Genomic DNA, 11,097 nt, shown 5'->3' with positions numbered 1-11,097 from the left:
ACTACTGGTGAAAAAACAACGTAATCCCATTTTACCATATTTGTTGCACTGTCCTAGTATACACTGAATTCTTCAGATATACAGCCACTGTGCAAATCAAAGGATGATCAAGCTTTGCTGGGAGAAATCACATTAACGACATCAGTGAGATTGTGTTTATTTGAGTTGCCAGAATTACCAACTGCATCCGTCTGGATTTGAAGCTGTCACATCATGGTGATTTTGAATAAGGGGTTAGCATCTGTCTTTTTTAAGTCTGCCCAAACCTTTACATTTAGAAATAAGTTACTTCCCTTTCTTTCTTCTTTCTATTTACCATTGGGGCATTGTATTGCTTTTTAAAAATTATGTGTGTAGTGAGTTATCTATAAATTTCATTTTAGGACTGATAAAGGGATGTCACAAAATATTTGTTCTAAGGAGAGCTCATTTTGGGGTCCAACAGGGCTGAGAATCACTGCCTTTGAACCTTAGGCTTATGCTCTTAAAATCTCCGATGAATTTTGTGCACAGAACCATCAAAATCTCAAAGCAGGTCTTCCGCTGCTGTTCAGATGTTTGTTTATGCATATCAACTCCAGTACAGACTAGCTGCAGGACCTTGGGCAAGTTGCTTCATTCCTTTGTGCCTCAGCTTTCAAATCTTTAAAATAGGAATTGTAATACTTTTCTGTTGGGGTTGTTTAGAGCATAAAATAAGTTAATACATACTAATACTTAATGCTTGGCTCATAATAAGAGCTTTAATAAGGTAACCTTAAAACCATTAAAAGGACCAATATACCACAAACATAAATAAAACTAGTCTAAGGTATAGGAGTGCACCCAAGAGCATGTGTATAAATGTTCATCCTTTTACATGCAGCTGTTTCTTTCCTTAATTATTTTGAACAATTTGGGATACCTGGGAGTCAGGCCGCTTTTAGATAAAGCAGGAGACTAGAAGTCAGAGCCCCTCTGCCTTTAGACTGAGGAGAGGCCTAATGTCTTTGAACTTGTTTCCTTAACTAGAAAACGAAGAGACAAGGCCAAACAACTCTCTTAGGACAGAATTCTGCCTATAACTAGTTGTGTTTGAAAACTGAGAGTGACATATGATAGTATGAATTCCTATAAATCTGGGCTTTCAAACCACACCTGCAGGGGCCAGGTAGGTAGCATAGCAAAAATAGATGGGCCAGGTGGGGAGACCAGGTAGGAGGCTGGCAAATGGCAGGTGTCCTGTCTGAAGAGGACTGACCTGACCCCAAGGCAGTGCAGGACCCCTGGTGCCACATCCTCTATGTCACAAGAAGCCAGAAATCCAGATTCTTATAAGAAAAGTCCCAATGATGAATTCTCTACAGGCCAAACACATCGGAGGGCTGTAGACTGAGACCTCCATAAAAATTCACTTCCTTTGCTGCTTTCACGAGCCCTGATATGGAATGTTTTTTAATTTTCAAATATGAAGTATGTGTTAAAGACATTTCCTTTTATTGAATAGCAAAAACATCGCTAAAGAGATAAAAATGAATCACTTTAAAATTTCAATAGAGTTCATGAAAACATAAAGTATTTTATTTATTCTAATCCAACAAGATATATGCCCAAATATATAGTCATCAGACATAAAATTCAGTGGCACTGGAGATATATATAATATTAGATGATTATACCAATAGCTAGACTTTGAACTCCACAGTTATTATTAACATAAAAATTACAGTATGACTACTAAATAATTAGTACAGTCAATGTGGTAAATACATTAAATTACAAATATTTACATTTGTACATAGTTCATTTTACAAATAAATGTTTTAAGCCCCAACTGTCCAACTTTCACTGAAACACTAAACGTTGCTGAACAAAAAGTCTGTAATAAATACTCCCTCCAGTGAGTGGGGGAAATGATTTTACATAGACTGTGTTACAATGAATGTCTGAGTATATATTTAAAACTTCAAATTCCTCATGTGATTATTGAAACCTTGTATTCTGGAAAAACTCATATTGTAAACAAAATTTAGTTATTTATTTAAAAAGTAAATGTTCTCATTATGCTAATATTATTCATGGTTAGGTTAATCCCGAAATCATAAATAGATTGTTCACTGCCCCCTTAAGTTTACCTAATAGTTAATTTTTTAAGTGAACCTTTGATAATTACAATTAGGTATTTTTCTTTGCTTATTTATGAATATATTTCTATCATAACTCAATGAACAACTTATATGAAAAAGAAACATGTAGCCCTTTTCTAAGCAATATAGCTGAATGTCCAGTAAAACATTTTCAGCCAGTTTGCAACCTTAAAGTCAAACTGCTGCATATTTTGAATAAAAGTAGCATAAATTGAAATGTAATGATCACATGTTTGCAAAACCAGAAAACAGTTCTCTGGTTTAGCCTTTCTGTGATTGGAGCCAGGAACTTTCAAATCAGAAGGTGCTGTGTTTTCCTAGCATGCTCCTCCATGACACTAATCAGTTACAAGGGAAATTTTCTCAGAATTGCATGTGGCAATGGCAGCAGGGCTCCACCTGTCTGCCATCTGAGTGAGTTGTGGATTCATGGCCTGGGCGTGTCAACTGGAACTGAAGTCTGGACAGCTCTTCCCAGCCAGCGGGGGCTCCTGCTGGAGGGGGTAAGCGAAATACTGGGGTGACACCAGGAAACCAGATGGCTGAGCCAGGTGGATTGAGTGGCTCGTGGTGTATGGCGGGGGCGGTGAGGGCACCAGGCAGCCAGGCTCAGCCCTGGCAAAGGAGAACCTGCGGATGGAGCCGCCTGTGGAGCTGGAGCTCGTGGCTGTGCTGGAGTGCCGGGAGGGTGCCCTGGGGCTGGTGGAGGTCAGGATCATGGGCAGGGTCTCTGTCTGATAGCTGCGGAGTGAGAAGCGGATTGGCTGCTGCGAGGGCTCCTTGGGTCTCAAACAGGTGCAACAATAAATAGCCACTACAGAGCCCAGGATGATGAACGCAATGAAGATGGAGCCGACGATGAGAAAGGGGACGTAGACAGGCTCTAAAAGGCAAAAACAGACACAAACAGATGCTCAGATGAGGATCTCCCAGATTCTGAACTCTGCTTGGGCAGCTGAGGGTTGAGAGAGGTGGGAGACTCAGTTACTATCACTGTTGTCAGCTCAGTTTTTCAGAGCTTGTTAATGGTAACCTCCAAAATGCAATGCAAACCGTGATGATGGAATATTCTCGCTACTCCTAGCAGGGAGGAAGCAAACGGATACCGTAGCCTCTGTTAGCAATTAACCATCATATTGCACATCTGGAAGTCAGAAAAAAAAAAAAGGAATCTGTTCTCCTGTTCAGGCACTGGAGGGAAAGGGTGAGTTTTAGGGTTTAAAATAATTCTAGGTTTAAATGCAGGTTTTAGTAGTTTGATCACGGGGAGCAGTAAGAGATTTGTCCCCTCTCTTAGGCTGGCAATCCATCTCCCATTCAAGAATCTCCAGTCTAAGCAAAGAGAGCCAGGCCTATTAAATGAGATTCCCCTCCACACACAGACCCAGGATTTTATGAGACTCCAGAAAGAACAGTATAAAGAAATTCACAGAGGGCCCCAATCTACTGTGTCTCCTACCATACACCACAAATTGCCAGCTCTGGCTGCTTCTTTCCAGGAAAGATTTGGAATACCCGCTCCAGCTGCCGTGCCTCTCAATTCCCATTCAAGTCTGGGAAGTCAGACTGAACTTTAGAAAGATCACCAGGCAATTCTTGGTGTCCACGGCCCAGACTTTCTATAAAAGCATCCCTCAAACAGAGCAAACTCCAATTTGCTTCTCTCTCTACAAGGCAGACATAAAATTTCCAAGCCCAGAGGCATCCCCGTGGGCAATTATCCCGGTCTCTCCCCGGATAGAGCCGTGCTAGGACACAGCCTCCAGCTTACAGGTAGAAGAAAGAAAACCTGCATTGACTAAGTCCCTACTGTGTGCCTGGCTCTTTCTTATTCATTATCTGATTAAAGTCTCGTGGAGACCCTGTGACATGGACATGATAAGCTCCATTTTCCAGATGTGGAAATACATCAGAGAAGTTTGTGCATTCCCACAGAGAGAGCCAGTGCGGAACAGGTAACTATCAATTATTTGTGGGCTACTAGGCATAAGCTCTTCTGTGTCCCTCCCATTCTCCCCTGTTTACTAGCACCAGTGTGTAAGGCAAGGCAAAGGTAAGTAACTACCATTTACTGAGCCCTGCACTCCAGCATTCATACACTCTCACGTCACCAACAATTTAACTCCTTTGAGAGCAATATGCCCACTTTAGAACTGAGAAGAGGTATCCAGAGCAGTTAAGTAACTTGCCCAAGTTACACCGCCGGCAAGTGACAGAGCCAAGGTCCATCAGGGTTTGCCTGATCCCAGACTCAGTGAGTATGAAGACTGCCTCTCCCTTCTGCTGTCCTCTGGCATCCGAGCCGAGTAGGGAGCGCAGAGGGAGCCCCTGCTGCAGACTGGGCAATTGCACTTACTCCCAGAGGGCAGCTGGGTCCCCAGGGTGAGCAAGTGAAGCTGTGGGGAAGAGTCTGTATTTTTCTAACAAGCCCGGATGGCCTAGATTTCCCTACTTTCAGTTGAGCATCTTTTCTCCAGAAACTACTTCCCCAACCCTCTAGATTGGAAATGTTGACCCCCAACATTCACCCTCTAGTGAAGCACTAATGGAGGGCAGACTCCCCTGTCCTCTGGGTTATCAGTTTGCAGGGAGGGGTCGTTGGGGAACCCTTAATGATCTCTCCAGCCTCTCCTCCCTTTCTCGGCGACCTTCTCTTGCCGGCTCCAGACCTTGGCTCTCTGGAGTCCTGGGGTGTCACCGGCTCTCAGCTCCGCCCGCTTCTCCGGTTTCCCAGGCCATAAAACCCTCGCCTCAAGCTCTAAAGCGTTTCCCTGATGTTCCGATTCAGGTGGAAAACTTTTTTTCAAGGTGTAAATTTTCTCTGCTGGGGTCGTGATTTATTCCGCTGTGAAGTGAGCGGAAATTTGACCCGTGTTTTCCGACGTGAGAATAGGGGGCGGGGAAGCCCCTTCGACCCTTGTTTCTAAATCTCCGCCTCGAAGACCTGGGCATTTCTGAAAGGCGTGACAATAGGGGGTGGGCCGGAGAGGGTAATTCGATGCAGAGAATTGAAAGGAAGTCTGCAGAACGGGGCCGTGGCTTAGAAACGCTATCATACGACAAAAAAAAGTGACTGGGTTTTCTTAGCCCTGAAGGGCTGCAAATGAGCGCGCGACAAGAGTCGCGATTCCCTGCATTCGGCACTTCCCGAAGCTCCCGAAGTGACAACGGCGCGCAATGGGACACCCTCGGCCCCTCCACCAAAACCCAAGTCTACCCTGGCTTTACCCGCACGACCCTTCTCCCGGGAGCTCCAGCTGTCTTCCCCCGGGCCACCAGGCACAAGCCCCGCGCTCCTCAATGTCCCTGGCAAACTTTCCCTTGGGCTGACCTGCAGAGACCGCAAGTGGCGGGAAGCGGGACTGCAAATGAATAGAGGACCATGATCTGAAACGCGACCACCCACTCATCCCTTGATTCCCCCCACCCAGCCGCGTCCCCTTGGCGCACAGACCTTCCTGGGTCTGTGCATCCTCCCGCGCACACATACAGCCGCCGCCGTTAGGTGGGCCGGGGATATGTCCCCGAGGGCCCCGCACTTACGCGCGGTGATGCCTGGGTGCTCCAGTTCGCCGCGGTCGTTGGTGCAGCCGCCCTGCTCCAGCCTGGCGTCGGCCGCGGCGCAACAGTAGCGGAGCGCGCAGGAGCCGCAGCAGATGGTAGCGTCCAGCGTGTCGAAGTCCTCTGGGCACTGGAAGCCCTCGTGATAGTTGCCCTGTACGTCCACCCAGCCGTGGCAGTACTCTCCGGACTGCTGGGCGCCCGCCGGGCCCCAGCGCAGCCAGCCAAGGAGAAGGCAAAGCGCCAGCAGTGCCCTCATCGCCACTGGGCTCCCTGGGCGGCCGGGGAGCAGGACGCAGCTGGAAAGCGAAGGGCTGAGCCCGGGCTTAGGGCGCACAGCGATTCCGCCTCCCCAGGGACACGTCGCAAGCGGCTGGCCCTGGCGGCCGAAGCCAGTCCTGCGTGGGATAGCAGGGGCCGGGGAGGCGACAGGGGCTGCACTACGAGTTCCGCAGGCCGGGAGTCAGCATGGTGCGCGGGGCGAGTTGGCGAAGGCCCGCGGGAGGCGCCGGCAGAGGCAGTTGCTGGGGCTGTCGCTGCCGCCCTTCGCCCGGCTCATAGCGCTCCCCGCGCGAGGGGCGCGCCAACCCCCCGGCCACCTCCCTCCCCACTCCTCAAGGGAGCCATCGCGCCCGGGGCCGCCAACTCCAGCGCCGCACAGAGTCCCAACCTGTGGCGATCGCCGGGTCCCGAGAGGAGCCGGAAGAAAAGAATTTGTTCCCCACGTGCGAGTACCCCGGACAGGCGGCCGCTCAGCCCCCGCCCCTATCTGTCACAGGAGCCGGAGTCAGCTCCGCCGCAGCCAAGTACAAACGGCCGCGGGGTTGCTGACAGCTCTGCCCGCAAGGCGTCCGTTAAAAAGGAAGAGGGAGGAGGAGACAATGAGAGTTAAGAAAGAGTCCGCCCTCCCGGGTCGCGCCGCTGGAGCTAATCACAGCGGGTGCGGCGCGAGCCGAGGGTCCTCTGCGCTTTCTGGTTCGCGCTGCATCCTCCGCCTCTCCCCGGCCACCCCCGCCCATGCCGCTCCCCCAGGACTTGACTCTCAACCTGAGGATATCAGACCCTCCCCTCCCCCGCCGCACACCCCAAGTCTCTCGCAGCCCGGAAATCTCTGCAGAGTGACGTTGAGGGCTGCCGAATTCCCGCGTTTGTCCACGCACGTGGGCGCGCGAGTGGAGACGCTGGATTTACTTTTCAATGGATATAATGCACGAATGTGGTGCAGTCATTGAAGTTTGTCGAATCATCTGTGCCCCGTTGCACAGACTCAGACTCGTTCCTGGGATACCGCTTCTGAAGGTTCAGGACCGAGAACATGGTTTTTAGGTGTCGCCAACATGTGCTGAGCTTTCCACCTACGTTTCCACTTTTTCTGGGAGGAACGGCACATTTTCACAAGCACACACACACACTCGCGCTTTTTCCGCCGGGTGAAGGATTGCCTGTCACCTCTGCCAGCCAAGGCCATCTCGCAAAACCTCAAAGAGCACGACTTCTCCGTTCACGCCCGCAAAGGAAATAAAGGAGCAAAATTAATGATAATTGAGCAGAACTGAACTTCTGTTCAGGGAAAGAAACACATTTATTTAAATGATGTGTCCCCTGTGGGCTATTTTCAGGGGCACTGCTCCGTTAGCGGCCTAAGTGCCTTATGAAACTGGTGTTATGTGAAACCTGGGCCAAACGCAAGCATTTATTTTGACTACATCCTGAACTTCCAATCATCGTCTATTGGTATGTGTGAATATGTTCGGTGTATCTCGGCTTATTTGTCAAACACGCTGCATACCCGTGTCCCTGAGTTAGATGTCGGCAAGTTGAGTGAAACAAAAGGAACAAAGTGTTCTCAGCTCCAGCGACACAAGGTGCGCGGTCAAACGCATTTATCACGCTCGCAGCTTCCTGATGAACCGAGTCGATTCCGGAGAAACTTTTTTAAAAATCTCCTATTAAAACGATTTCTTTTTTTTTTTTTTTTGATCTAAGTTAAAGTATACTCCAATTAAATAATTACTTCTGATTTCTAATTTTAGGTATTGGGATTAGCATTTAGTTATATGGCTGCTGAAAATACGTGTCCAACATTTCACACGTTAAGTGGGACTGTGTAAATATTTAACTTTATTGCTCTCTTAGACTTACATATTTCTTAGGACAATACGAAGCTATTAAGTAAAAACAAATTAAGTTGGAGCTTTCCATAACAAACAATGAAACAGTTTTTTAGTTAAATAGTTTAAGCATATGGGAAATTGTTTTGCAGAAATTTCTTAGATACTGGGTTTTTTATTTACAAAAAAAAGTTCTTGCCAGACTTTCTCTTTTTTTTAACTCTAGTTGTTTTTTAGGAGTGTTGTTTCAATTGTATATATATCCTGAGCAATTACGGGAAAATGTCACTTAGAAACACAGCAAAAATGAGACATAATGATTATAATCAGATGATAAAAATTAGGACATGTTTACTGCTAATAACTTTCCCAGAACCACACCTTTTAATATTAGTTTTTGTTAAAATTTAGAGGAATTTCATTACGTCATAACTGCATAAAGTTCTGCTGCTGCTGCAGCAACCTTTGCTGGTCCCCCAAGGGTCAAGTTTCTCTCATTATCCAGCTGTTCTTTGATAGCATTAATATTTTAAGGAGTGATTTGTTGGCACTTAACTCCCATTAATTACATTCTCCATGCTACAGTGGGATTCTTTTTCCTTGAGACACCAACTATAATTAATTCCCTCATTCAAAGCTCCTGTCTACTTGACTTATTTAGAGGGCATTTTACCCAAATTTAGTTGGATGATATTTACTAATGGAATGTAACCAAACCTCCAAATTACTTGATCCTTCATAGATCTGACTTGTGTGGACAGTAAACAACTGTGCACCATGCTTCAGATCTAGGTTCTCATCCTAAGCGCCTTTAAAACCATTACAACAATCAGCTTCAGGATTTGCCTGGGCGAGGGGCTGGGGGGAGGCAGTGATATGTTGGTTTTCTTGTCATAGAAGATCTCTGCAAACTTTCCATTGTCAAATTTTAACTTCAAAACTGATGCCCTGAGAATCCTTTTCACCAACAGAAAGAGAATATTCACTGCTTTTTAGATGTATAAACATCCAAAGTTTCTGTTATTCTGTTACTAGTTTAATAGTAAAGGAAGATGAAAAAGTTCTCATAGACACCCCTGAAAGACTCTAGGGGGAAGACATAGAGATAGAAAATAAAGTCCACAATATCTGGGGTATTATGAAGAGGTTTTGGAAATTCTTTGTTGTTTCTTATCTCAGTAACACAAATTCCATATTTTGGTCAAGAACATAATCATAAGAGATCATTTCCCCAGCCTACATACATTCTCTTATGGCCCTGCCTCAAGGAAACTCTGTAGGAAGTGAGTTAAATGACATGATGTCTGGAATATGCTTTAATAAACACCAGCAAGAAAGAAAGAGAGGAGAGAAAGGGAGAAAGAAAGGGAAAGAAAAGAGGGAGGGTAGGAGGAAAAAGAAAAGATAGATGAGCAATAGAGATGAGAAGATGGGCTAGGCGGAACTGAAACACAACTGGCAACATGTTGATAACTGTAGCTGGCTGAAGGGAACTCATAACGAAATGCAACTCTCTTTTTTTCTTTGTTTCTTTCTTTTTTTTTTTTTTTTTTTTGGAGACGGAGTCTTACTCTGTTGCCCAGGCTGGAGTGCAATGGCATGATCTCGGCTCACTGCAACCCCCACTTCCCGGGTTCAAGCAATTCTCCTGCCTCAGCCTCCCAAGTAACTGGGACTACAGGCGCCCACCACCATGCCCGGCTAATTTTTGTATTTTTAGTAGAGACAGGGTTTCACCATGTTGGCCAGGCTGGTCTCGAACTCCTGACCTCAGGTGATCTGCCCGTCTCGGCCTCCCAAAGTGCTGGGATTACAGGCGTGAGCCACTGCGCCCGGCCGATGCATTTAATATTCTTAGGACATATTTGCTGACCATATTTTTAAACTTTGTTCTGGCCAGACATGGTGACTCATGCCTATAATCCCAGCACTTTGGGAGGGCAAGGAGGGAGGATCCCTTGAGCTCAGGAGTTCAAGACCAGCCTGGGCAACATGGTGAGACCCTATCTCTACTAATAAAAATATAATTAGCTGGGCATGGCGGCACATGTCTGTAGGCCCAGCTACTCGGGCAGCTGAGGTGGGAGGATCACTTGAACCCAAGAGGTGAAAGCTGCAGTGTGCAGCGGTGGCGCCACTGCGCTCCAGCTTGGGTCAACAGTGAGGCCCTGTCTCAAAAAAAATAAAAAAGAAAAAAATTGTTCTGTTGACTTATCTTTTTTATATTCTTTGGAGCTGAGTGAATGATTTGAGAAAACCAAAAGCAGGGGAGTGAAAGGCCGCATGGATCAGAAAGGTTTGGAAACTGATATATACTGAGGAAAAAGGAGGAAGGCTAAAGGAATGCAGAAAACAAAAACAAAAACAAAAAAGGGCAATTCACTGGACTATGGAAAATTCTACTCCAGCTCATTTGCATTGGCCTCAGAAACAAAATGAAAAACAAGAGTTCCTCAACCCTCCCTCAAGTTTGCTTGTGCAGTGACTTGTTATCACTTTCCTTTAATTCAGAAAAAAAATTTTAATTTAATTTTCCTTTAATTACCTTGCCCATGGCTTCATGGAATTCTCTTCCTTGGATCGCTTGTTGTAAATCTCTTACTCCAGGCCCCTCTCAATCTGAGTTACTCGAAAGATGTTTTCTCTGAAATTTGCTGTGGCACATGTTTACCCTAGAGAATAGCAAGGTGCCTAGAAGGACACTCTCAGACCTGGGCAACCCAGCCCTAGGCCAGGCCCCTCTTCCTGCCCTGTGTTTCAGGCAGCCTCAGTCTCTTCATTTACCAAAAGACGGGATTAAGCTAGGGCCCTTACAGCAGTGTTTCTCAAAAGGCCATGAAATACCTGGGAATCTTGGTAAAATGCAGATCTGGGCGGGCACAGTGGCTCACGTCTGTAATCCCAGCACTTTGGGAGGCCGAAGCGGGCGGATCACCTGAGGTCAAGAGTTTGAGACCAGCCTGGCCAACATGGTGAAACCTCGTCTCTACTAAAAATACAAAAATTGACCAGGCATGGTGGCGTGCACCTGTAACCCCAGCTACTCAGGAGGCTGAAAAAGGAGAATTGCTTGAACCCGGGAGGCAGAGGTTGCAGTGAGCCAAGATCATGCCACTGCACTCCAGCCTGGGTGACAGAGCAAGAGTCCATCTCAAAAAAAAAAAAAAAAAAAAAAAAAAAAAAGCAGACCTGACTCTCACAAAGTCTGCAGTGGAGCCTGTGATTCTGCATTTCTAATGAGTTTCCAGGTGATGCCAAGTGGCTGCATTGAGGACCATACTCTGAGGCCCTTTGGCCTT

At 46.5% G+C, this 11,097-nt stretch overlaps 1 protein-coding gene across 1 annotated transcript; it reads right to left on the bottom strand.

Annotated features, from left to right (window-relative positions):
- Positions 1-1,462: 1,462 nt before the first annotated feature.
- On the bottom strand, positions 1,463-6,557 carry SHISA3 (shisa family member 3). Its single transcript, XM_054485263.2, has 2 exons — positions 5,670-6,557; positions 1,463-3,009 (listed from the first exon to the last, which is right to left on the bottom strand). Exons 1-2 carry the CDS (start codon positions 5,944-5,946, stop codon positions 2,570-2,572), a joined length of 717 nt encoding a protein of 238 aa, XP_054341238.1. The 5' UTR covers positions 5,947-6,557; the 3' UTR covers positions 1,463-2,569.
- Positions 6,558-11,097: the final 4,540 nt, after the last annotated feature.

Source organism: Pongo pygmaeus, chromosome 3 (assembly GCF_028885625.2).
Source record: "Pongo pygmaeus isolate AG05252 chromosome 3, NHGRI_mPonPyg2-v2.0_pri, whole genome shotgun sequence".
Lineage (NCBI taxonomy): Eukaryota > Metazoa > Chordata > Mammalia > Primates > Hominidae > Pongo > Pongo pygmaeus.
Note: the sequence above shows the minus strand (reverse complement) of the source record. Positions and strands in the feature narration are given on the sequence as shown.

Bases quoted from the DNA above. Each gene is read 5' to 3' on its own strand.
- SHISA3 (XM_054485263.2), bottom strand. From the start codon at position 5,946: ATGAGGGCACTGCTGGCGCTTTGCCTTCTCCTTGGCTGGCTGCGCTGG. The intron at 3,010-5,669 runs GTAAGTGCGGGG...TTTGCCTTTTAG, and splicing joins GCACCCAGGCATCACCGCGC to AGCCTGTCTACGTCCCCTTT.